We start from the raw sequence: 27860 nt of genomic DNA on the forward strand, positions 1-27860 counted from the left end.
CTGGGTGTCTCTGTGAGTGTCTCTGTGTCTCTCTGAGTCTCTCGGTGTCTCTCTCAGTCTCTGGGTGTCTCTGTGAGTCCCTGAGTGTCTCTGTGAGTGTCTCTGAGTGTCTCTGTGAGTGTCTCTGAGTCGCTGGGTGTCTCTGTGAGTCCCTGAGTGTCTCTCTCAGTCTCTGGGTGTCTCTGTGAGTGTCTCTGAGTGTCTCTGTGAGTGCCTCTGAGTCTCTCAGTGTCTCTGTGAGTCTCTCAGTGTTTCTGTGAGTGTCACTGAGTCTCTGGGTGTCTCTGTGTCTCTGGGTGTCTCTGTGAGTTCCTGAGTGTCTCTGTGAGTGTCTCTGAGTCTCTGGATGTCTCTGTGAGTGTCTCTGAGTCTCTGGGTGTCTCTGTGAGTTCCTGGGTGTCTCTGTGAGTGTCTCTGAGTGTCTGTGTGAGTGTCTCTGAGTCTCTGAGTGTTCCTGTGAGTCTCTGAGTGTCTCAGAAAACGTCTCACTGAGCAATTCTCGGTGTATGACGTACATATTAGCAAAACAGAAACGTCCTGATGGCCAACAGCTCTGTCCCATAACGAAGCTTCTGAGCTTTTATTTGAAAATGATGCCCGGATTTACAGAGGAGACGACATACTTCTCCCCGAAATTCTTAACTTCTTCAGAGTTTGTCAGATTCTGGAACCTAAAGTGTGGTGACGCTGCTGTTTGTGTCACAGGATGCTGCTTTACTGCTGCTGTGATCATGATGGACGTGAACTGTCTCCACCGTGCCGTTTTTACAGGCTGCCTGGAAAAACAGATGTGTGTCTCATATCGGAAACACTCAGAAGGTGTTCAGGAGATAATGGACTCACTATCTAACGTGCCACAATCACGACAGAATTTCAGCTGAAGGCAGAGCTTGCGATTGGACATTATGCGTGTGATCAGAACCTGAAGGCAAGTGGACCTGGACATTATTCTCAGGCCAGCTATCCTAGTCTGAGGACGAGTGGAACTTGAAAATGTTCTCTGGCTGTCGATCCGAGTGAGGATGAGTGGACCTTTAATCTCTTGGCTGGAGATGGTTCAATGTGATCAGATCTGATAGATGTACATCTGATAGATGTCGTGGAAGTGACATTGGATGATCATCAGATGGTCACTAACAGCCTAAATCTTAATTGTTATGCTTTCAGTGAGACATGTCCTTTAAATTGTAGGACGCCATCACAAAAGGGTTTCTAGAAAAAGGTCCATGGTGAACAGATTATGATTTGGCTGTGAAAAATTTTTTCAGTCAGGAGATTTTTTTGTTTGTTTGTTTTGTCTTAATCCCTATGTGTGTCTGTGTGTGTGTATTTTGTAATTGTTTTCTCTTCCAGATCTCGATCCAGGTCTTGGTCTCGAGGCCGGAGCAGGTGAGTAAAAGTGACATCATTGAATTAGTATACTGCCCCCTGGAGGTAATGTGAGGTAGAAATGAACTTTGTAACTGCCGGAAACCCAAAGAAGAACTCATCCAGACCTTAATTAAAATCAATAATTTAAAGCATTAATTAATGTCAGTCACTTTAGACAGATATTGTGTCCAGCCTAAGGCACACGTGTGCAATAATCATGCTGTCTAATCAGTGTCTTCATGTGCCACACCTGTGAGGTGGGATGGATTATCTTGGCAAAGGAGAACACAGATTTATGAACAATAGTTGAGAGAAATAGATCTTTTGTGTATATAGAAAATCTTTCAGATCTTTGAGTTGAGCTCATGAAAAAAGGGAGCAGAAAGTGTTGCATTGATATTTTTGTTCAGTGTGTGTGTGTATATATATATATATATATATATATATATATATATATATACATACATACATACATACACAGTGTGGAAAATAAGTATTTGAACACCCTGTGATTTTGCAAGTTCTCCCACTTAGAAATCATGGAGGGGTCTGAAATTTTCATCTTAGGTGCATGTCCACTGTGAGAGACATAATCTAAAAAAAAAAAAAATCCAGAAATCACAGTGTATGGGATGCACTCCTTTGGTCATTTGTTTCATAAAGAGGCAGTTCGAGGAAAGAAACCGTCAGCGTGAAACTTCCATCTGGAGGTCGAAATGCAGTGGTAGCAAGGATGGTTTGCCTCCATAGAGACGCCGAATCTAGTTCTGGGTGTAAATGAGTGAAGAGGTGCTACAAGTGCCGTAAGGTCATTGGAGCACTTGCCATGAAAATAGCGATAAAACAAAGACTTGCAGCATCTTCTGTGAGGGACAGGGGTTGATGTGTGGAAAACAGGTCATCTCTGACATGGTTTCTTAAGCAACAAGATAGCAGCTCCAGTCCAGATGTGGCAGCAGTATTCCATTTTCAGTCCTACTTGGCTCTTATACAAAATGACAGCAGGAGTCAGATACATTCTCAAACAATAGAACCACAAGACCATTACCAACAGTTTTGGCAAACGACAGGATGTATAAGGTCCACTTAAGATTCGGGGTAAATTTAAGGCCTAGCAGTTATTCGAAGCAGGGAGTTTTAGAGAAAATAGAACCCTTCAATGAACAGAAGGGAAGGATGGATCTGAACAATGGTGGTGAAAAGAGAATAACTTGGTTTTGGATGCATTGAAGGTCACGATCCACCTATTTTCCCATTGCATGAGCTCTTCTTAGTCAGAAGAAAGATCACCTGCCCAAGACTGATCATTGTGGCTTCTGCAAGTTCAGGCATGAAGTGTTGTATCATCAGCATAAACATTGACAAACAGTCTAATGATATGATCAGGAAAATCATTTATGAATATCAGGAACAGAGTAGGTCCAAGATGAATATCTGTCAAATGAGCCGATCTGTGGCTTACAAACCATACCTGATCCAAACCTTGTGGATTTGTGATTGGTGACTCCCCTAATGTTGCAAAAATATCACATTTAAAATTAATGCAATTAATGCATGGGCTAAAGTTCTCCGTCACCGCGACGGATTTCCATTTGGAAAATTTAACCACACATACGCGTGCGCACGTGGTGTCATGCATATTTCGGTCATGCATGTTTTGGGGCCGAAATATGATACTCTCGTTGTCAATGCAACATCCCTTTCTGTGCTAATCCGTCTCTGCTTCGATGGTTTGTTGTATTATTTCGCTTTATCTTAATTTTCCCCCGCTAAAACCCTAAAGAGCATACAGTGAGGAAAATAAGTATTTGAACACCCTGTGGTTTTGCAAGTTCTCCCACTTAGAAATCATGGAGGGGTCTGAAATTTTCATCTTAGGTGCATGTCCACTGTGAGAGACATAATAATAAAAAAAAAAAAAAAAATCCGGAAATCACAATGTATGATTTTTAAATAATTAATTTGTATGTTACTGCTGCAAATAAGTATTTGATCCCCTACCAACCAGCAAGAATTCTGTCTCTCACAGACCTGTTAATTTTTCTTTAAGAAGCCCTCTTATTCTGCACTCTTTACTTGTATTAAGTGCACCTGTTTGAACTTGTTACCTGTATAAAAGACACCTGTTCAAACACTCAATCAATCACACTCCAACCTGTCCACCATAGCCAAGACCAAAGAGCTGTCTAAGGACACCAGGGACAAAACTGTAGACCTGCACAAGGCTGGGATGGACTACAGGACAACAGGCAAGCATCTTGGTAGAAGACAACAACTGTTATGATTATTTATTAGAAAGTGGAAGAAACACAAGATGACTGTCAATCTCCCTCCGTCTGGGATTCCATGCAAGATCTCACTTTGTGGGGTAAGGATGATTCTAAGAAAGCTCAGAACTACACAGGAGGACCTGGTCAATGACCTGAAGAGAGCTGGGACCACAGTCACAAAGATTACATTAGTAACACATGATGCTGTCATGGTTTAAAATCCTGCAGGGCAGCAAGGTCCCCCTGCTCAAGCCAGCACATGTCCAGGCCCGTTTGAAGTTCACCAGTGACCATCTGGATGATCCAGAGGAGGCATGGGAGAAGGTCATGTGGTCAGATGAGACCAGAATAGAGCTTTTTGAAATCAACTCCACTTACCATGTTTAGAGGATGAGAACAACCCCAAGAAAACCATCCCAACCGTGAAGCATGGGGGTGGAAACATCATACTCTGGCGGTGCTCTTCTGCAAAGGGGACAGGACGACTGCACCGTATTGAAGGGAGGATGGATGGGGTCATGTATTGTGAGATTTTGGCAAACAACCTCCTTCCCTCAGTAAGAGCATTGAAGATGGGTCATGGCTGGGTCTTCAGCATGACAATGACCCCAAACACACAGCCAGGGCAACTAAGGAGGGGCTCCGTAAGAAGTATTTCAAGGTCCTGGAGTGGCCTGGCCAGTCTCCAGACCTGAACTCTGTAGAAAATCTTTGGAGGGAGCTGAAACTCCAAACCTGAAAGATTTGGAGAAGATCTGTATGGAGGAGTGTGTTGTGTGGGCCGCTGAAGAGGAGGTACTGCTGGCCCACCACCACCAGAGGGCGCCCTGCTTGGAGTGCGGGCTCCAAGCACGAGAGGGCGCCAGACCCAGAAGAAGTGACAGCTGTCACTCATCCTCTGCACCAGCTGTCACTCGTTCATCATCACCACCATAAAAGCCGGACTGCAACTCCACCTCCCCGCCGAGAAATCGACTACCATTACCGAGGTAATTTCTCTGCTGACTAACACTGTGTGTGTAATAACTTGAACTTCTATTGCAGCCATTTTCCTGGAGTGTTGCCTTATCTGGAGGATTGGCGTTTGGTGTGACAGCGACGGCTTCGCCTCACACTCCATCTCAGATAAGTGGTTGACCAGGAGCTGCACGAGTGTGTGTGATGTGGAGGTGGAGGTGCTCCCTCCTAACTGTGTTCGGACTGAGAATTACTGAGTGTGCGGATTCACACTCACTCATCATATTTCTGCTTTCTGCCAGCAGTACCAGGGTCGACAGCCGAAGACAGAGGCCACCTGGGGATTCGGGACTTGGCGGCTCCGGTGTTCTTCAGGCCGTTGGTGGTGGAAGCCGTGTGGGACGCGGCTTCTCTCTCGTCGGGGGTCTCCTATCTTCGAGCCTGTCCACACGTCACCTGGATTTACATCAACTGTGCAAATTACTGTACGTTTCGTTGTGTATTATCACAACATTAAATTGTTACCTTTTTGGCTTATTCATTGTCCGTTCATTTGCGCCCCCTGTTGTGGGTCCGTGCTACGACACCTTCCCAACAGAGTGGACCAAAATCCCTGCTGCAGTGTGTGAAAACCTGGTGAAAAACTACAGGAAATGTTTGACCTCTGTAATTGCAAACAAAGGCTACTGTACCAAATATTAACATTGATTTTCACAGGTGTTCAAATACTTATTTGCAGCAGTAACATACAAATAAATTATTAAAAAATCATACATTGTGATTTCCGGATTTTTTTTTTTTTAGATTATGTCTCTCACAGTGGACATGCACCTAAGATGAAAATTTCAGACCCCTCCATGATTTCTAAGTGGGAGAACTTGCAAAATCACAGGGTGTTAAAATACTTATTTTCCTCACTGTATGTCTGTGAGTAATATTTACCTTTTTTATATTAAACCGACCTGTTATGGTCTTCTAAAACAGTTAATAGATGTATTTTATAACTTAAAAACGGGACCGATGCTAACGCGTTAGCATGTCTATGGCGTTTTCAATGTTAAAGTTAGCATAAAGCTGTTCGCATCTCAGCCTTTGTGTGCATTTCTTTTCTGTATAATAAGTAATTAATGGCTTAGCATTTGTTGTTGCAAAAGAGTCAAATGTATTACGAATTGTAATATTTTTTATTTATTTTTATTTATATATTAGTAATAATAATAATAACAACAACAACAAAAGTAATAACTAATATTGCTACAGTACAATTTTTTTCCGGCAAATATTTGCACCACCCATAATGTGGCTTCACACTTTAAGTAGAAGGGCTACCCAAATACCCAATACAATACCCAATAAAGGACATTCAGTTGCATTATGGCTCCATATAGCGGGACTTTAAAAAAGATGATCCAGAACTGGGCAACCGTCTGTATTGCTACAATACAATTTTTGAGAAACAGACAAAAAGAACCTGATAAAACAAAACACAACAGAAAAGGTAAAACCAACTAACAATGAACATAAATAAATAAATATAGAAATAAATAACTGTTTCCTGTGACGCCACTTCATCCCTGTTTTATTTAAGTTTAATGACAATTTGTTTCAGTTAAACCACATCTAAGCTGTGTTTTTACACAAGAAAAAATAAAATGCAGTAAACTGCACATTTGTGTCTTTTTTTCATGAAAATAACTTATTAAAGATCACATATTAACTTTAGTCAGGCCTTTAAAATACTTTTGTGGACTCTTGCTGTAATATGTTGTCAGTGGTTGAGATAGTTGCTGTCGGCATCTAAAAATGCTCATAATCGGGTGAAACCTGATGGAAATCTCTTTGTGGTGTGTCGGTGATGTATGTATGTGCAAAATAAAACAAAACATTACTCCAGGTTTGTTTTTGATGAGAGTATAACATCAACTTTATTACAAGCTCAAACGTTGATCTTGCGTGAAAAAGGCCTTTTAATAATAACTCACTTCAAGAAATAATGGCAAAACTCACATGTAAGTAAAAAAAAGAAAAAAAAAAAAGAAAAAAAAAAAGGTTAATCGATTACTAAAATAACCGTTAGTTGCAGCCCTAGTTTGTTTTACCAGTGAGAGCATTTTACCGATTAAATGTGAATAGGCCAGTTTTGAGTTTCTCAGTGCACATGTGTTTTCAAAACTGGTGACGGTGTTACTTTGTGCACAGCAGAACAATGTTGTCAGTTGCTTTAATTTTGTATTGTATTGACTGTACAACCAGTGACACAGCATCCAATTGGTGCATTCACCGGATTAGAACAAATCAAAATACTACAGAAGACAAAGAATTTTTACTTGATAGTTTGAAGTGAGTTTTCTTTGTTTCAGAAGACTTCATACCCATTAAAATTCACCAGAATATACAAAATTTGACTTGCTCTTTTAAAACATTTCTGGGGGAGATCCCCCAGACCCCCCATAATCAATACTGTGTTTTTACTTAACAGTTTGAAGTGGGTTTTCTTTGTTTCAGAGGGCTTCATGCCCATTAAAATTCATCAGAATATACAAAATTTGACTAGGTGTTTAAAAAATGTTTTGGGGGGCAGCCCCAGGCCCCCCAGAATCAAGACTACAACCCACCAACCACCACCCTTTTATGTACCTTCATGTTCAAGTTTTGTATTCTTTTTATGCTTACAGGCTATTTAGAATAGATTTGTATGCTGTATAATGTGTTTATTGTATTTATTGAGGAAAAAAAGTGTGTGCCCCCACTACGCCACATTTTAGGGAATTGCTGGCATTGATTTTTGCCAGGAAAAAATTTCAGTCAGATGAAAATTTATTGCTTTAACCCATGAATTAATGTAATTTTCTCACTTAGTAGTGTTTCCCAAACTGTTTAATAATGAGTTCAAAGTCAAACAGATACTGTTGGACAGATTGCAGACAAATAGTTTTGTTATTTTTATATTAAACCGACCTGTTTAATGTCTGTTTTATATTAAACCGACCTGTTTCATTGTTATGCATTTTCATTTCATTGATGATAGCTTTATCTACCCATGAAGCCAGAGGACACACACCAATTAGCTAAACTGCAGGATTGTCTTACAGACATAAAGACATGGATGACCTCTAATTTCCTGCTTTTAAACTCAGATAAAACTGAAGTTATTGTACTTGGCCCCACAAATCTTAGAAACATGGTGTCTAACCAGATCCTTACTCTGGATGGCATTACCCTGACCTCTAGTAATACTGTGAGAAATCTTGGAGTCATTTTTGATCAGGATATGTCCTTCAATGCGCATATTAAACAAATATGTAGGACTGCTTTTTTACATTTGTGCAATATTTCTAAAATTAGAAAGGTCTTGTCTCAGAGTGATGCTGAAAAACTAATTCATGCATTTATTTCCTCTAAGCTGGACTATTGTAATTCATTATTATCAGGTTGTCCTAAAAGTTCCCTGAAAACCCTTCAGTTAATTCAAAATGCTGCAGCTAGAGTACTGACGGGGACTAGAAGGAGAGAGCATATCTCACCCATATTGGCCTCTCTTCATTGGCTTCCTGTTAATTCTAGAATAGAATTTAAAATTCTTCTTCTTACTTATAAGGTTTTGAATAATCAGGTGCCATCTTATCTTGGGGACCTCATAGTACCATATCACCCCAATAGAGCGCTTCGCTCTCAGACTGCAGGCTTACTTGTAGTTCCTAGGGTTTGTAAGAGTAGAATGGGAGGCAGAGCCTTCAGCTTTCAGGCTCCTCTCCTGTGGAACCAGCTCCCAATTCAGATCAGGGAGACAGACACCCTCTCTACTTTTAAGATTAGGCTTAAAACTTTCCTTTTTGCTAAAGCTTATAGTTAGGGCTGGATCAGGTGACCCTGAACCATCCCTTAGTTATGCTGCTATAGACTTAAGACTGCTGGGGGGTTCCCATGATGCACTGAGTGTTTCTTTCTCTTTTTGCTCTGTATGCACCACTCTGCATTTAATCATTAGTGATTAATCTCTGCTCCCCTCCACAGCATGTCTTTTTCCTGGTTCTCTCCCTCAGCCCCAACCAGTCCCAGCAGAAGACTGCCCCTCCCTGAGCCTGGTTCTGCTGGAGGTTTCTTCCTGTTAAAAGGGAGTTTTTCCTTCCCACTGTCGCCAAGTGCTTGCTCACAGGGGGTCGTTTTGACCATTGGGGTTTTTCCGTAATTATTGTATGGCTTTGCCTTACAGTATAAAGCGCCTTGGGGCAACTGTTTGTTGTGATTTGGCGCTATATAAATAAAATTGATTTGATTTGATTATTTGGGGTTAGGGTTCTCTTTTATTGATTAAGTGGTCCTTGGTCTGAAAAGGTTTGAGAAACACTGGTTTAAGGTCATATTTTAGGAACAAGAAGAACAGTTGTGTTTCTTTAGTGCTTTTTCATCGAACATGACAATGAGGCCTCACATTTACTTCATCAGTTTTAATTTTACTCTAGTTTTATTCAGAATGATCACAATACCGTACAGTACTGATTTTTTTGGAGGGTGTGTCTGAGTATTTTGACATGTGCATGATAGAAATGAGGAGCTGGTGTGGTGAAGACAGATGTACTTTGAAATGAGCTTGTTTCTTTCATTTCCAAAGCCATTGATGTGACAGCACAAGCTGACGCCCTCATGTTTCCGCTGCCCTCTGGTGGATGGACATGTTTGCATGCTGCACACTAGCATTAAATCAGTTGAAGCAGGTTTCTGTTTCTATCTGAACCTGCATGGGCAAAACTCTGGAAGCGCCAAATGATTTGAATTTAATTTTACACATTAATATTGTAGCCAGCAATTATTTTCTGTCTTAATCACGTCCTGCATCGACAGTAAAGCTGCGCTCCATCTGTGCGCATAGATTATCTTTTCTGCTCACGCATACATGTTTAGTGTGTAAGACTTCCCCATGCATACATTTAGTGCATGTGAATCCCCCTCTATGAAACCATTGCTCCTTCCCACTTTTGTAATGAGACAGCAGCTACTTTCCAAAAACATTTTGAACACAGTTGTACTGGAGTCAGCATAGGTCTGGTTTTTCACCACACAGCTGTTAGACCCATTAAAGACTTCTAGATGTGGAGGAGGGAGGAGGAGGAGTTGGTTAGGAGGGAAGATTTGTTTACTTCCTGAAAATGGAGAAAATGGAGCTAATGTGACATCTAGTGGGAGAAAAAAATAATTGAGGGCACTTTTAAGACACTGATGTTTGTAAACTGGAGGAAGTTTAAGTTTAAAGAAGATGTTTGTTTCTGTAGTCAATTACAACCCCAATTCCAATGAAGTTGGGACGTTGTGTAAAATGTAAATAAAAACAGAATACAATGATTTTCAGATCCTCTTCTACCTATATTCAATTGAATACACCACAAAGACAAGATAGTTAATGTTCAAACTGATGAACTTTATTGTTTTTGTGCAAATATTTGCTCATTTTGAAATGGATGCCTGCAACAGGTTTCAAAAAAGCTGTGACAGTGGTATGTTTCCCACTGTGTTACATCACCTTTCCTTCTAACAACACTCAATAAGCGTTTGGGAACTGAGGACACTAATTGTTGAAGCTTTGTAGGTGGAATTCTTTCCCATTCTTGCTTGATGTACGACTTCAGTTGTTCAACATTCAGGGGTCTCCGTTGTCGTATTTTGCGCTTCATAATGCGCCACACATTTTCAATGGGCGACAGGTCTGGACTGCAGGCAGGCCAGTCTAGTACCTGCACTCTTTTACTACGAAGCCACGCTGTTGGAACACGTGCAGAATGAGGCTTGGCATTGTCTTGCTGAAATAAGCAGGGACGTCCCTGAAAAAGACATTGCTTGGATGGCAGCATGTGTTGCTCCAAAACCTGGATGTACCTTTCAGCATTGATGGTGCCATCACAGATGTGTAAGTTGTCCATGCCATGGGCACTAACACACCCCCATACCATCACAGATGCTGTTTTTTGAACTTTGCACTGGTAACAATCTGGATGGTCTTTTTCCACTTTTGTCTGGAGGACACGACGTCCATGATTTCCAAAACAATTTGAAATGTGGACTCATCAGACCACAGCACACTTTTCACCGTTGCGTCTGTCCATTTCAAATGAGCTCGGGCCCAGAGAAGGTGGCGGTGTTTCTGGATGTTGTTGATGTTTGACTTTCACTTTGCATGGTAGAGTTTTAACTTGCACTTGTAGATGTAGCGACAAACTGTGCTAACTGACAGTGGTTTTCTGAAGTGTTCCTGAGCCCACGTGGTAAGATCCTTTACACAATGATGTTGCTTTTTAATGCAGTGCCGCCTGAGGGATCGAAGGTCACGGGCATTCAATGTTGGTTTTCAGCCTTGCCGCTTACGTGTAGAAAGTTCTCCAGATTCTCTGAATCTTCTGATTATATTATGGACTGTAGATGATGGAATCCCTAAATTCCTTGCAATTGAACATTGAGAGACATTGTTCTTATACTGTTGGGCTATTTTTTTTTCATGCAGTTGTTCACAAAGTGGTGATTCTCACACCATCTTTTCTTGTGAATGGCTGAGACTTTTGGGGATGCTCCTTTTAAACCCAATCATGACTCTCACCTGTTTCCAATTAGGTGTTCTTTAAACATCCATCAACTTTCCCAGTCTTTTGTTTCCCCGTCCCAACTTTTTTGAAATGTGTTGCAGGCATCCATTTCAAAATGAGCAAATATTTGCACAAAAACAATAAAGTTTATCAGTTTGAACATTAAATATCTTGTCTTTGTGGTGTATTCAATTGAATATAGGTTGAAGAGGATTTGAAAATGATTGTATTCTGTTTTTATTTACATTTTACACAATGTCCCAACTTCATTGGAATTGGGGTTGTATCTAATGGCTCTGATTGATGATGTCATGTGATGACTCTTGTCTGCCTCAGGTCTGGATCCATGGGTCGTTCTCATTCTGGATCTCCAGCTATAAGGTGAGTAGCCAGTCCATGGCTTCAGATGTTTGAGAAGTTTGAGAGGTTAAAGTTGAAGCTTCGCAGACTCAGTCAGGATCAATGATTCCTTAAAACCTGACAGCCTGTGGATCCAACAAATCAAAAATCCTCCATTTAAACAATCACCAGAACTTGTTCGTGGAACAAGTTTGTGGCTTCGACCGCCGGTGAATAAAATGCGGGGATGAGAATCACCTGCCGATCAGTGATTTCCCGCCTCTTGGAATTAATTTAGTCACCTGTCCAAATCATTTATAATTTGGTGAGGAAAAAAATTGAGGCGTGATGTGTTTGTAACAGTTCTCACATTAGCCACCAGTCGTTGCTGTTGCTGGACAGCATGGTGTTGTGCATGAGGCCTGCCGGTGAAGAAGAGCTGCTATGCAAAATAGCTTAGCAGCTCATCCCGCACTTCGTTCGTGTCCGTAAATGTAAATAAAGCGTTAAGGAAACAAGGTCTAGGTGGTTCATGACAGGACATCTTGTGTGCCAGAACTGCTTATTATGGGATGCATAATGGTGGCAGAAAAAGTTTAAGTTTGGATGGGTTTTGTGAGGAAAATTTGCTGGAGAAGATAAAAGACAAAGATGACAAGTGTGTCGGAGAAATCGATAAAGATTCTAAAGAAAAGTTTGCATGGATGGGGCCGGACAAAGTAATACTGCTGACAACCTGCAGCTCTGAGGTTGGACCGAATATCTAATCCTGATGGAAGTTAGTGCTTATTAAAAAAATGAACTAAGAGGGTAAGAAAAAACTAGGGCTGGGCAAGTTAAAGCGTTATTATCGTGTTAATTCATTAATTAATTAAAAGTAAGTCCCTTTGGCTGCTCCCTTGTTTGCACCTGGGGTCGCCACAGGAAATCCAAGGTGGATCTGCATGTTGAATTGGTACAAGTTTTACACCAGATGCCCTTCCTGCCAACAGTTTTTTTTTTTTATCACATGCTAACGCAGTTGTTTTTTTTTTTTTGGTTTTTTTTTTGCAAGTCTGACTGCTGCCGTGGACATGGAGAAGGGTACGGAACTTTTACAGGGCCATTTTAATTTTAAAGTGCTTCCAGACGACGTAGTCGACAGAACCGAAGCTGCTAAAGTTCTTGCAGCACACTGTGTGCTGGGGAATAGGGGAGAGCGCAGCCAGCTTCCCCCGGAAGATTTTTAAATTTCTAACCCTCTGAAACACTATTGCCTACATTTTGAGCATCAAATTGTGTGAAGGGAAGCCGCAGGTTTTTTTTTTTAATTAATCATTGTTACAGCCTTACTTTAAAGCCAAAAGAAACGAGGCATCAGGCCAAAACACAGAATAGTGTAGATGTGTGTCAGGAACATCAGAACTGCTAATTTATATACAGCAGTTTATTCAAGGAAATCCTTATGTTTTTTTTTTCTAACATTAAATAACTTGTAATTAAAATAGTTTTAAGATTCTTTAGAAATCTTTGATGTTTATCTGTAAATTAAAACCATAACTCACTTGTTTTTGTTTCAGGTGACTTAATTTCTTGATTAACATGATAATGACTCTTGGACATTTATTTTTAGACAAAATAGCGTGAAAAGTAATGTGTACATTTTTAAGTTTGGTATTTTCATTAACTCATATCTGCATTTCAACCAGGAAAAAAAAGACACTGTAAATAAATGTAAATCTTCATTACCAACACAACAGGAGATGATGTAACAATGGCTGCAGTGTGTTTGTTCATTAGGATTTCTCATGAGTAAATCATTTTTTAATCGAGTCATTTCAACATTAAATCACACCCTCATTGATTATGTGATTGCTTTTAATGTTGTAAACAGGACAGAGTAATTACTAAAATACGAATTTCACTATTCTAGTGGTTGTGAATGTTTTAAAATTATGCACAATAGGAGCGGGGCTTCTTCTACCTGTGCAAATGTCTTTTTTACTGAACTTTGACTTCATGGACATGTTTATTGATTCCTTCATTTAATGTTAAAATAAGGAAAAGGGTTTTTTAAAATTATAAAATAGTTACTGTTTAAAGTGCCTTTGTTTTATTTCTAAGCGTAGCAGCAGGTGTGAGTTTGCAGAGACGACAGGTGAGCTGGACTCTCAGCACATTTAACCAGATGAAGGTCTCCTCTGCAGCTTCAACCTCAAATTGGTGGCGATTTTGGAAACACTTTCCTCACATCTTGAAACGCAGAGATGTTCTCTTCTTCTGTCTGGACTTCAAATTTTCATATATTTATTTAGACCATCAAAGAAGGCCCTTTATAAGCCCATAATGCAAAAGCCTCGTGGGGGCCTAAGCATCCTGAACCCGCAGCTTTTTAAGGTGATTTTTCCACCCCAACTGCATAAACAAAATGCTGTTGTTAAGTGTTTGCAGAACAAACCTTATGGCGCTTTTGTTCATATGGCAGAACATTTAAAATAAAATTGTGCTATATGCTACTTTTGAATTCATTTTTGGATTTTGCGTATAACAATGTGATTAATCAGGATTAATGATGGAAATCATGCGATTAATCATGATTAAAATTTTTAATCATTGCCCAGCTCTAGAAAAAACACAAATGAACTAAGAAGACAGAAAAAAAGGGTTGAATCAAAATCAAATCAAATCAATTTTATTTATATAGCGCCAAATCACAACAAACAGTTGCCCCAAGGCGCTTTATATTGTAAGGCAAAGCCATACAATAATGAACACATCAACAAGGGACATGGGTGGGGCCATGTTTCACATAAATTACTGAATAAGACGAAAATACCACAAACTAACTCCAAGTGTTTGTACATGATTTTTTGTTCTTCTTGTCCTGTGTACCAGCATGGACTCCCTGTATATTTCCTGTATATATGTATTGTCATGTGTGTCTGTATCATGGCCCAAGCAGAGGGTCACCTCTTTGAGTCTGGTCTGTTTGAGGTTTCTTCCTCAGAGGGAGTTTTTTCTTACCACTGTTGCTCTGGGGGTTAGTAAGGTTAGACCTTACTTGTGTGAAGCGCCTTGAGGCAACTCTGTTGTGATTTGGCGTTATATAAATAAAAATAAATTGAATTCCTTTCAGTACTGTAGATGATGTTAACTTGGATTTTTTGTTGGTTTGAGTAAAAATCAACATACCTGGTTTTTAAATGAAAAAAACAGGTATGTTGTGTTTTTTCTAGGATTTACATGGACATCAGACTGACTGTCCTGACTATTGGGTTCATTATTGATAAACACTGGTTTTGAACTTCTGCTCACAATAAATTGAAATATATATTTAATTATGAGTTGTCGTTCACGGCCAAGATTTTAAGTCATTAAAGGTATAAATGAGAGCATTTTTTATCCACATAAAATCATCTTTTCATCAGTTAAAATTCACCAGATTAGCTCCTTTAATTGACCTTTCTGCATGCATTACATCAAACATTTTCTTGACTAAAGGGAAAATTGATGAATGGATCCACTGATCGACGAACTCTGTCTACACAGATTTGCCTGAGTTTCCGACTTGGAATTTGGCCGTTCCATCACACTTTGCCAAGTTGGAGCTCATTTTTTTCCAATTGTGATGGAACACAGCAGAATCATTCAAGCTCGATAGTGACCACTTTGGCTAATACATGAGTGCATGCAACGCCGTCAGCTGCATGCTAACCACTAACTGCTCCATGCTAAATGCCATACTGTGTTTAAATCGCAGCCAGTCAAAGGGTGGAGCTTCAGCTGAGAGACACAGGTGAGTTTTCCAAACCAGAATCTGCTGCAGACACGTCAGTCTCATGAACGTAGTGAGTTCTTCCCACTGAGTCTCCCCCCCATCCCCCGTTCCAAACAAATAAAAACATGACAAGTCTGACTGACGTACTGCAGCCAGCCACCAGGGGGTGCACAAATTATTTTGGAGGTTTTAATGCTAAATGATTCCATGTGTTTCTGTGTGTGTGTGTTTGTGTGTGCATCTGTCTCTATGTGTGTGTCTGTTTGCGTCTGTCTGTGTCTCTCTGTGTGTCTATGTGTTTCTGTCCGTCTCTCTGTGTCTCTGTGTGTGTGTTTGCGTCTGTCTGTGTGTGTCTGTGTCTGTCTCTGTGTGTGTGTCTGTTTGCGTCTGTCTGTGTCTCTCTGTGTGTCTGTATGTGTTTCTGTCCGTCTCTGTGTGTCTGTTTGTGTCTGTCTGTGTGTCTCTGTGTCCCTGTGTGTGTCTGTGTCTCTGTCTGTGTCTGTCTCTGTGTGTGTCTGTTTGCGTCTGTCTGTGTGTGTGTGTGTGTGTGTCTGTTTGCGTCTGTGTGTGTGCGTCTGTCTGTGTCTGTCTGTCTGTTTTCGTCTGTCTGTGTGTGTCTGTCTGTGTGTGTCTGTTTGCGTCTGTCTGTGTGTGTGTCTCTGTGTGTGTGTCTGTTTGCCTGTGTCTCTGTGTGTGTCTGTTTGTGTGTGTCTGTTTGTTGTGTGTGTGTGTCTCTGTGTGTGTGTCTGTTTGCGTCTGTCTGTGTGTGTGTGTGTGTGTGTGTGTGTCTGTGCATGTGTCTGTGTGTCTGTTTGCATCTGTCTGTGTATGTGTGTGTGTCTGTCTGTGTGTGTGTCTGTCTGTGTATGTGTCTGTGTGTGTGTCTGTCTGTGTGTGTGTCTGTCTGTGTGTGTCTGTCTGTATGTATCTGTGTGTGTGTGTCTGTCTGTTTGCGTCTGTGTGTGTGTGTGTGTGTGTGTGTGTGTGTGTGTGTGTCTGTTTGCGTCTGTGTGTGTGTGTGTGTCTGTTTGCGTCTGTGTGTGTGTGTGTGTCTGTGTGTCTGTTTTCTTCTGTCTGCGTGTGTCTGTGTACGTGTCTGTGTGTCTGTTTTCTTCTGTCTGTGTGTGTTTGCGTCTGTCTGTTTTCTTCTGTCTGTGTGTGTGTGTGTCTGTTTGCGTCTGTGTGTTTGCGTCTGTCTGTTTTCGTCTGTTTGTGTCTGTGTCTCTGTGTGTGTCTGTGTCTCTGTGTGTCTATTTGCATCTGTCTGTGTGTGTGTGTCTGTGTGTGTGTCTGTGTGTCTGTGTCTCTGTGTGTGTCTGTTTGCATCTGTCTGTGTGTGTCTGTGTGTGTGTGTCTGTCTGTGTGTGTCTGTCTCTGTGTGGGTGTTTCTGTTTGCATCTGTGTGTGTGTCTGTGTCTGTCTCTGTGTGTGTGTCTGTGTCTCTCTGTGTGTGTCTGTGTGTGTGTCTCTGTGTCTCTCTGTGTGGGTGTTTCTGTTTGCGTCTGTGTGTGTGTCTGTTTGTGTCTGTCTCTCTGTGTGAGTGTTTCTGTTTGCGTCTGTGTGTGTGTGTCTCTGTGTGGGTGTTTCTGTTTGCGTCTGTGTTTGTGTCTGTTTGCGTCTGTCTCTGTGTGTGTGTCTGTTTGTGTCTGTCTGTGTGTGTGTGTGTGTGTCTGTCTGTCTGTGTGTGTGTGTGTGTGTCTGTCTCTCTGTGTGTCTGTGTCTGTGTGTGTCTCTGTGTCTCTCTGTGTGGGTGTTTCTGTTTGCGTCTGTGTGTGTGCGTGCGTGTGTGTGTGTGTGTCTCTCTCTCTCTGTGTGTCTGGCAGCGGTTCCACATCGCGGAGTCCTCGCCGCTGTGGGAATTCGAGCCGAGACGAGTGATGAGGAGCAGCTGAAGGTTTCTGGCACACAGTTGTGATGTTTCCTTGTTAGATTTTTGCGTTTTTGTATGAATTTTGTGCATTTAGTTCCCTGTAGGAAATGCTACTCTGATCAAATGAAAGCTTGAATAAATGTTTCTGCACGGGCACGTGTCTCTTTGATCTGATTGGCTGTGGGGACAGAACACAAAGACGCCTTTGGTGGAGGCGTCATTTTCATGGGGATTTGTTGAGTGATTGCGACACAGATTGCTTGGATCAACGGAGAAGAATGTTGTAAAATCCATCCATCCATCCATTTTCTTCCGCTTTATCCAGAGTCGGGTCGCAGGGGCAGAGCTCAAGCAAAGCCACCCAGACCTCCCGATCCACACACACCTCCCCCAGCTCCTCTGGGGGAACCCCAAGGCGTTCCCAAGCCAGCCGAGAGATGTAATCCCTCCAGCGTGTCCTGCGTCTTCCCTGGGGCCTCCTCCCAGTGGGACGTGCCCGGAACACCTCTCCAGCGAGGCGTCCAGGGGGCATCCGGAAAAGATGCCTGAGCCACCTCAACTGACTCCTTTCGACGTGGAGGAGCAGCGACTCGACTCCGAGCTCCACCCGAGTGACCGAGCTCCTCACCCTTTCTCTAAGGGAGCGCCCAGCCACCCTGCGGAGGAAACTCATCTCGGCCGCTTGTACTCGCGATCTTGTTCTTTCGCTCATGAGCCAAATCTCATGACCATAGGTCAGGATCGGTACGTAGATCGATCGGTAAATCGAGAGCTTTGCCCCCCTACTCAGCTCTCTTCACCACGACGGTCCGATACAGCGACCGCATCACTGCAGATGCTGCACTGATCCGTCTATCGATCTCACGCTCCATCCGTCCCTCACTCGTGAACAAGACCCCGAGATACTTAAACTCCTCCACTTGAGGCAAGGACACTCCACCGACCTGAAGAGGGCAAAGCACCTTTTTCCGGTCGAGAACCATGGCCTCGGATTTGGAGGTGCTGATTTTCATCCCGGACGCTTCACACTCGGCTGCAAACCGCCCCAGTGCACGCTGAAGGTCCTGATTTGACGAAGCCAACAGAACCACATCATCCGCAAACAGCAGAGACGAGATTCTGTGGTTCCCAAACCAGACCCCCTCTACACCCTGGCTGCGCCTAGAAATTCTGTCCATAAAAATAATGAACAGAACCGGTGACAAAAGGCAGCCCTGGCGGAGGCCAACGTGCACTGGAAACAGGCTTGACTTACTACTGGCAATGCGAACCAAGCTCCTGCTGCAGTCGTACAGGGACCGGATAGCCCTTAACAAAGGACCTCGGACCCCGTACTCCCGGAGCACTCCCCACAGGGTGCCCTGAGGGACACGGTCGAACGCCTTCTCCAGATCCACAAAACACATGTGGACTGGTTGGGCAAACTCCCATGAACCCTCGAGCACCCGATGGAGCGTGTAGAGCTGGTCCAGTGTGCCGCGACCAGGACGAAAACCACACTGCTCCTCCTGAATCAGAGGTTCGACCATCGTTCGAATTCTCCTCTCCAGTACTCTGGAATAGACCTTACCGGGGAGGCTGAGGAGTGTAGTTAGGGGAACTATAGGGGAACTATAGTTCCCCTATAGTTGGAACACACCCTCCGGTCCCCCTTCTTAGACAGAGGGACCACCACCCCGGTCTGCCAATCCAGAGGCACTGTCCCCGATTGCCGCGCGATGTTGCAGAGGCATGTCAGCCAAGACAGTCCCACAACATCCAGAGACTTAAGGTACCAAGGACGGATTTCATCCACCCCAGGAACCTTGCCACCGAGGAGCTTTCTAACCACCTCGGTGACTTCGGCCTGGGTAATGGATGAGTCTGCCTCTGAGTCCCCAGTCTCTGCTTCCTCTTCAGAAGACTTGACGATGGGATTGAGGAGATCCTCGAAGTACTCCTTCCACCGCCCGACAACATCCCCAGTCAGGGTCAACAGCTCCCCACCCGCACCGTAAACAGTGCTGGTGGAGAGCTGCTTCCGCCTCCTGAGGCGTCGGATGGTTTGCCAGAATCTCCTCGAGGCCGACCGATAGTCCTCCTCCATAGCCATGTTGTAAAATTTTGAACCTATTTCACAAAAAAATCAGAGAAAGTTTAATATGTGTTTAATGGGTTAAGTGGAACTGAGGTTGAAGGAAGATGTCACATCTTGATGACAAACTGCTAAAAGAAAGACAAAATACTAAACGGTTACCATGAAAGCTCATGAAAATGGTGGTTTAAACTTTGGATTTTTCTGCTTTAAATAACACATTTAAGATCAACTTGTTAAAGCAGTGTGTCACAAACTCATATTCATCTGGAACACAAGATGAACTGAACCTAACAGGGTGGTTTGATTTTCTTGTTTGTATTTTGGATGTTGATAAAGTTCCTGTAAAAATGAGTCAGTCGTCTGCAAACAACTTCACCTCAGAACTATCAGATCCCCATGACCTGATTCCGGATATGCAGATGAAGATGTCTGTCTGATGGGGAACAATAACATCACATATCGGCATAAATTTCTGTTTTAGGAACAGTGGTTTAGCAGGAATATTTTGTTAGAAGATCAGATGATGATCTCTACTCATGATGAGTTCTTGTCAGAGTTTAGTTTCTGGTGCCACGTCTTCTGGGGTCTGTTTATATCCCAGCCAAGGATTCTGAAGTAATGATGACCTTTATCCCCAAGAAGCACTCCAAGAAATCCATAAGAGCCCTGTTCCAGAAAGATGAAGTTTCAGGACCACACGTGTCCTCAGACTATGTCAGTTTGTGGATAAAGGGAGAAAAAAGCACTTAATCACCAACAAAGTCAAAGAAGTTCATCTTCAGATGATCCACAGGTTCTAAGCAGCTCAGATGCAGATTAAGAATAAACTGAAGGAACAGGTGAGTTAGTTTGTGTCTTTCTGCTCCATGGTGAAGACTTTATGAAAAAAGAAATCTGTACTTTTGTCTCTGAAAAGATAGATAAAAAAATTTTGTTCTGCTTTGGAGGAGTGTATTGTTTGGATGCCCAGAGAGCTGACGGAGTAAAATGTCTACATTTATGGCTAAATTATTCATAAATGTAAAATCACAGGTTAACAAAACCAAAAGCTATAAAACAATAACAGCTTGTACCAATTTAAATGTTTTACGTTGATCTACTTCTCGTAACTTGTAATGGAAAAATGAATTTAAGAAGAAAAAACAAGCACTATTTCTGACAGTAGAGGGCAGCAGAGCGCCGAACAGCTTGCTGTCTGCAGACAATTTTCAGTGAGGAAAAAGGAAGAAGCTCACGTGAGTGACGATTCAACACAAATCGATTTATTATAAATCAGATCTTCAGTCTGAAGGTCAAGTTATGAAGTTAATGTTTCACTCAAAAACTGAGTGCGTACGTCACTTCAAAAAGGCCGTTTTCTCAGGGTAGGCGTGACGTCATAGATGCTTGTGAGCAAAGCTCTTTTGGTTTAGAAAAATCTAAGAATCAGAATTAACAATGAAATTGTAACTGATTTCCAATCTGTAGCATCTTTTTGTTCAGATTTTTACAACAATCTACTTGTCTAGCTATTCTGAACAAAAAAGTAGTTTTTTAATTCTATTACCAACTAAAATTATCTCTGAAGCTGATAAGAATTTTTGTGATTAATATTTATCCCTTAAGGAAGTGCAAGAAGCTTTAAGATGTCTAAAAAATAATACGTCCCCTGGCAGTGCCGGATTGAGTGAATTTTATAAGACTTTATTCTAAAAACTCTTTCAATTCAATTTCAATTTATTTTTATTTATATAGCACCAAATCACAACAGAGTTGCCTCAAAGTGCTTCACATAGTTAAGGTCTGACCTTACTAACCCCCAGAGCAACAGTGGTAAGAAAAACTCCCTCTGAGGAAGAAACCTCAAGCAGACCAGACTCAAAGGGGTGACCCTCTGCTTGGGCCATGATACAGATACAAATTACAAAACAATTCACGGACAAATATATAGGAAAAGTTGTTGGTGCACAGGACAGGAGGGTCTCCAGCACAAATATCACACCCATCTCTGGATGGAGCTGCTCCTTAAACAGAAAAAAAAAATCAGGCATCAGAAAGACAAGAAATACTGTATAATTTGTCAGCATTAAACAACAAGACAAACAGAAGAAATACTAAGGTGATCGCCGGCCACTAGCCCTAAACTTCACTAAAAGACCCAGAATTTAGGTAAAGTTGAGGCCGCGGCACGCTCCAGTTACTAATAAAATGAATTAAAAGAGTAAAACGCGTAAAACAAAACTGTACCAGTATGCTGCCATACAAAAGGGAAAATAAGTGCGTCTTAAGTCTGGACTTGAAAGTCTCCACAGAATCTGACTGTTTTATTGATGCAGGGAGATCATTCCACAGAACAGGGGCACGATAAGAGAAAGATCTGTGACCCACAGACTTCTTATTCACCTTAGGGACACAAAGTAGTCCTGCACCCTGAGAACGTAAAATCCGGGCCGGTATGTAAGGTTTAATTAGGTCAGCTAAGTAGGGAGGTGCCAGTCTGTGAACAATTTTATAGGCTTGTAGCAGAACCTTAAAATCTGATCTCACTGGGACAGGAAGCCAGTGAAGAGACGCCAAAATGGGTGTAATGTGGTCAAACTTTCTGCTTCATGTCAAAAGTCTGGCTGCAGCATTTTGAACCAATTGGAGACCCCTAATGCTGGACTGTAGTAAACCAGAAAATAGAACATTGCAGTAGTCCAATCTAGAAGAGATAAATGCATGGATCAGGGTCTCAGCATCAGCCATAGACAGGATGGGACGAATCTTCGCTATATTTCACAGGTGGAAGAAAGCAGTCCTAGTAATATTTCTAATGTGGAGGCCAAAGGACAACGAAGGATCACAAATTACCCCAAGGTTCCTCACTGTCAGTGTGATGTATGACACACGAAACGAGGCTGAGCGTTAACTGGTCAAATTGATGCCGGTCTCACTGGACCAAGAACCATCATTTCAGGAAATCCAACTTCTCACTGCTGCAAGGCAATCTCCTAAGGATTTTATATGAACGAGATTACCAACAGTTATCGGCATGTATAACTATCATCTGCATAGCAGTGAAAGGTAATCCTAAAATGCCGCAATATGTGCCCAAGGAGTGCTATATAAAGGGGGCCTAAGACAGACCCCTGTGGAACCCCAAATTTCATGTCACTAAGGTTAGAGGTAGTGTTACTGTACAAAACAGAACGACTGGTCAAGTATGACATCAGCCATGCAAGGGCACTCCTAGTAATCCCAAAATGATTTTCCAGCCTATCACGTAGAATATGATGATCCACTGTATAAAATGCAGCACTGAGATCTAACAGCAACAGAACCGTAGTGGTGGCTGAATCCATCGTAAGCAGAAGATCATTCAACACTTTAGTGAGAGCCGTCTCTGTGGAATGATATTTTCTAAAAGCAGACTGCAGTGGCTCAAAGAGATTATTCTCAGTAAGATAGTCTACGAGCTGCCGTGACACCACTTTTTCCGGTATTTTAGAGAAAAATGATAATTTGATATCGGCCGATAGTTTGTCAATACACTAGGGTCAAGATTAGGCTTCTTAAGTAATGGTTTAATCACTGCAGATTTGAAACATTTAGGAACAGATCCAGACGTTAATGAGAGATTAATAATTTCCAGGACAGTCAACCCAAGAGTGGGCCACAGGTCCTTAAACAGTTTTGTTGGTATAGGATCAAATAAACAGGTTGTGCTTTTTGTTGACATTACGAGTTTTGTCAGCATGCCTAGTGAGATACTATCAAATTCTGTAAATCTAGGTAATACCTCAGTAGTGGCGCCCACCTCAATAGCAGGGTGTAGTGGCTGGGTTAAGGCATGCCGGGATATGTTTAACCTGATGTCTTCTATTTTCTTCCCAAAGTAATCCAGGAAATCTTGTGCTAGCGAACTACAGGTGGTTGTCCATGAATAAGTATTGTCACCATGTTGAACAAGAACTTTAAAGTCACCAATGATCAGAATGTTATCTACACTAGTTGACAAGTTAGAGATGAACGCATCTAAGAATTCAGAATATGGGCCAGGAGGCCTATATACAGTGACAAGTAATACGACTGATTTTTATTCTTCTGACCTTGGCAATGTGTAATATCCTGAGCAGAGCGGAGAATCAGATGCTCAAACGAGTGATATTTGTAACCCCCAACAGCTAATAAGCTAAACCTAGATTTATAAATAAGAGCAACACCCCCGCCTTGCTTCGCATCCCGAGGGACGTGACTAAATGTATATGCTGGTGGGCAGGCCTCATTTAAGGGGAGGACAGCTGTAGGTTTAAGCCAGGTTTTACATAGCCCAATCATATCTAAGTGATGATCAATAATTAGATCATTGATCAACAATGATTTTGAGGACAGTGATCTTATGTTAATGAAACCCAGTCTAAGGACCTCAGTGGGGTTGACAGTTGAACTGTTTGGGTTTAGGGGTGGTTCCAGAGTAGCATATATAAGATGCCTAGAAGTAGGTTTAGCTTTGAGACATTCCATGTGCATTGTAGGTAGCAGACACGAAATCTTTGCTATTGCTGGAACAACCACTGGGCCATCCTCAATTTCAACATCATCCAATTTTAGTAATGGGTATTAAGTTTGGAAAGCATATCCCTCTATGATTTGTATGGACACGACTACGGAAGCAGGCCACAGTCTCAACTTGTTGAAATTCCCTCCCTGGCAAACAAACTGCACTCTCACCATAGTGGATTTTCTGCACTAAATTCTTTCTGAAAGCTTGTTCTACCCTTAGACAAGGCATTATTACCCTCATCCCAAAGTCTAATAAGGATCATCTGTTTTTTGAGAACTGGCAACCAATTTGTTTACTTAATAATGATTACAAAATCTTAGCTATAATTTTGGCAAATTGAATTTAAAAAAATTCTATCTACAATTATTGATGAATCACAGTCGGGATTTATGTCCCACAGACACATAAACAACATATGGCTTGTCTTGGACATGCTCCACTATTCTGACCTCATTAATGAAAAGAGTTTTGTCAATGTTCTTGGATTTCTATAAGGCATTTGACACTTTGGAGCACAGGTTCATTTTCCAATCCTTGGAGAAACTTGGATTTGGTCATTTCTTTGTGAAATCAATTCAAACACTTTTTGCTAACGCAAACTGTTGTCTTAAATATGGGACTATTCCGAGATTCCAGCTGGCCAGGGGTGTCCAGTTTCTCTGTATCTTTTCTTGATTGCAGCACAAATTCTTGCAACTTACATCTCAGACAGTAACATTCGCGGCATCTCATTTGCCGATGGAGAAGTTAGTATTAGTCAGGTGGCTGATGACACCACTCTGTTCTTGCGTGACTCTGACCAAATTCCTATCGTTATAGATCTCATAAAGAATTTCTCCAAAGCCTCAGGCCTTAAACTTAATGTAAATAAATGTGAACTGCTTCCTATTAAGGGCCGTTGTCAATCGTCCTTTTACTCTATTCCTGTCCAAAAGCACAGAAGAAAGATGCAAAATCTGAACTTTGATCATGTCATTGATAAAACCAAAAAGAAATTGAATCATTGGGTTCAAAGAGACTTATCTTCAAGAGGTAGAATTCTGTTATCTAAAGCAGAGGGTATTTCTAGATTGACCTATGCAGCTCTCTCTTTGAACGTCAAAGCTTCAAAGTGTAAAATCATTGATAAATTGCTCTATAGATTTGTTTGGAAAAACAAGACCCACTTTATTAAAGACAGTGTCTAATGAATTCATTAGACTCCAAAATAGGTGGTCTCCCATTAGTTTTAAAATCACACTACAAAATTGACAAATTACCCATAAAATTGGACAATTTTCATAAACAAATGCTTCTAACCTGGTCACTGTTGTATAAACACTCATTCTCTCCCCACAGTTTTCAAATTTGTAACAATAGTTATATACTATATAGAAACAAATCTCTATTTTTCCTTAACTGGTACAATAATATAATTTTTGTTTGGCAACTTTTCAATAGTCAGGGGCTTCTGATGTCTCATTCTGAGTTTTTATCATCTTATAAGATTCCAGTTACCCCAAAGGAATACGCTGTTGGTATGGATGCAGTCCCCCCCCCCCCCCTAACATGCCCTCTAACTGCTGCATTTTAGAACGATGTCATTCACTTTATACAGTGTAATATTCTTGGTAACTTCTGTCTAATGTACTCTGATGTGCGTTTTGGTTTCTATAATGTATGTAACTCTAAAAAGAAAGAATTTTATCTCATAAATTTCTTAATTATATTTGCTAAATTTCATATTGTAAATTTTTAGGAAAAAAGTCCCTGTTCAAACTTTACTTGCTTGAATTACAACATTACAAAGTCTCGATTCAATCATCATCAAACCCTAAAGCTGTGAAGACTCTTGATATTCTACATTATTTTAAATGCTGACAGATTATCTATTTTATATTTATTTATTTTATGTTTTTCTTTATTCGTGTATTGACCCCTGGCATACCTTTGTACTTTGTGTAATTGTTAAACTTTAATTATAAAAAAGGAGGCAGCGGAGCCGCTGAGTGACATAATAGCACAGTATTACTAGAGGTCAGGGTAATGCCATCCAATCAATCAATCAATCAATCAATTTTTTTATATAGCGCCAAATCACAACAAACAGTTGCCCCAAGGCGCTTTATATTGTAAGGCAAGTCCATACAATAATTATGTAAAACCCCAACGGTCAAAAACGACCCCCTGTGAGCAAGCACTTGGCTACAGTGGGAAGGAAAAACTCCCTTTTAACAGGAAGAAACCTCCAGCAGAACCAGGCCCAGGGAGGGGCAGTCCTCTGCTGGGACTGGTTGGGGCTGAGGGAGAGAACCAGGAAAAAGATGCTGTGGAGGGGAGCAGAGATCGATCACTAATGATTAAATGCAGAGTGGTGCATACAGAGCAAAAAGAGAAAGAAACAATGCATCATGGGAACCCCCCAGCAGTCTACGTCTATAGCAGCATAACTAAGGGATGGTTCAGGGTCACCTGATCCAGCCCTAACTATAAGCTTTAGCAAAAAGGAAAGTTTTAAGCCTAATCTTAAAAGTAGAGAGGGTGTCTGTCTCCCTGATCTGAATTGGGAGCTGGTTCCACAGGAGAGGAGCCTGAAAGCTGAAGGCTCTGCCTCCCATTCTACTCTTACAAACCCTAGGAACTACAAGTAAGCCTGCAGTCTGAGAGCGAAGCGCTCTATTGGGGTGATATGGTACTACGAGGTCCCTAAGATAAGATGGGACCTGATTATTCAAAACCTTATAAGTAATCAATCAATCAATCAACTTTTTTCTTGTATAGCGCCAAATCACAACAAACAGTTGCCCCAAGGCGCTCCACATTGCAAGGCAAGGCCATACAATAATTATGAAACACAGTCTACGTCTAAAGCAACATAACCAAGGGATGGTCCAGGGTCACCCGATCCAGCCCTAACTATAAGCCTTAGCGAAAAGGAAAGTTTTAAGCCTAATCTTAAAAGTAGAGAGGGTGTCTGTCTCCCTGATCTGAATTGGGAGCTGGTTCCACAGGAGAGGAGCCTGAAAGCTGAAGGCTCTGCCTCCCATTCTACTCTTACAAACCCTAGGAACTACAAGTAAGCCCGCAGTCTGAGAGCGAAGCGCTCTAATGGGGTAATATGGTACTACGAGGTCCATAAGATAAGATGGGACCTGATTATTCAAAACCTTATAAGTAAGAAGAAGAATTTTAAATTCTATTCTAGCATTAACAGGAAGCCAATGAAGGGAGGCCAACACGGGTGAGATATGCTCTCTCCTGCTAGTCCCCGTCAGTACTCTAGCTGCAGCATTCTGAACCAACTGAAGGCTTTTTAGGGAACTTTTAGGACAACCTGATAATAATGAATTACAATAGTCCAGCCTAGAGGAAATAAATGCATGAATTAGTTTTTCAGCATCACTCTGAGACAAGACCTTTCTGATTTTAGAGATATTGCGTAAATGCAAAAAGGCAGTCCTACATATTTGTTTAATATGCGCTTTGAATGACATATCCTGATCAAAAATAACTCCAAGATTTCTCACAGTATTACTAGAGATCAGAGAAATGCCATCCAGAGTAACGATCTGGTTAGACACCATGCTTCTAAGATTTGTGGGGCCAAGTACAATAACTTCAGTTTTATCTGAGTTTAAAAGCAGGAAATTAGAGGTCATCCATGTCTTTATGTCTGTAAGACAATCCTGCAGTTTAGCTAATTGGTGCGTATCCTCTGGCTTCATGGATAGATAAAGCTGGGTATCATCTGCGTAACAATGAAAATTTAAGCAATACCGTCTAATAATACTGCCCAAGGGAAGCATGTATAAAGTGAATAAAATTGGTCCTAGCACAGAACCTTGTGGAACTCCATAATTAACTTTAGTCTGTGAAGAAGATTCCCCATTTACATGAACAAACTGTAATCTATTAGACAAATGTGATTCAAACCACCGCAGCGCAGTGCCTTTAATACCTATGACATGCTCTAATCTCTGTAATAAAATTTTATGGTCAACAGTATCAAAAGCAGCACTGAGGTCCAACAGAACAAGCACAGAGATAAGTCCACTGTCCGAAGCCATAAGAAGATCATTTGTAACCTTCACTAATGCTGTTTCTGTACTATGATGAATTCTAAAACCTGACTGAAACTCTTCA

At 41.5% G+C, this 27860-nt stretch overlaps 1 protein-coding gene across 2 annotated transcripts in view; it reads left to right on the forward strand.

Moving 5' to 3' along the window:
• The window catches only part of LOC117526415 (serine/arginine-rich splicing factor 7-like), a 65019-nt gene extending 47729 nt beyond the window's left edge, over positions 1 to 17290 (forward strand). The window contains exons 6-8 of one of the 2 annotated variants that reach the window (XM_034188484.1): positions 1354 to 1389; positions 11507 to 11551; positions 17090 to 17290. In XM_034188484.1, coding sequence (XP_034044375.1) covers positions 1354 to 1389; positions 11507 to 11551; positions 17090 to 17144 — 136 coding nt within the window. In that variant the 3' untranslated portion in view covers positions 17145 to 17290. Of the gene's footprint in view, positions 1 to 1353; positions 1390 to 11506; positions 11552 to 15248; positions 15385 to 17089 lie in introns of those variants that run through there. The other variant, XM_034188485.1, reaches the window with a different exon arrangement.
• Positions 17291 to 27860: the final 10570 nt, after the last annotated feature.

Source organism: Thalassophryne amazonica, chromosome 15, assembly GCF_902500255.1.
Source record: "Thalassophryne amazonica chromosome 15, fThaAma1.1, whole genome shotgun sequence".
NCBI lineage: Eukaryota > Metazoa > Chordata > Actinopteri > Batrachoidiformes > Batrachoididae > Thalassophryne > Thalassophryne amazonica.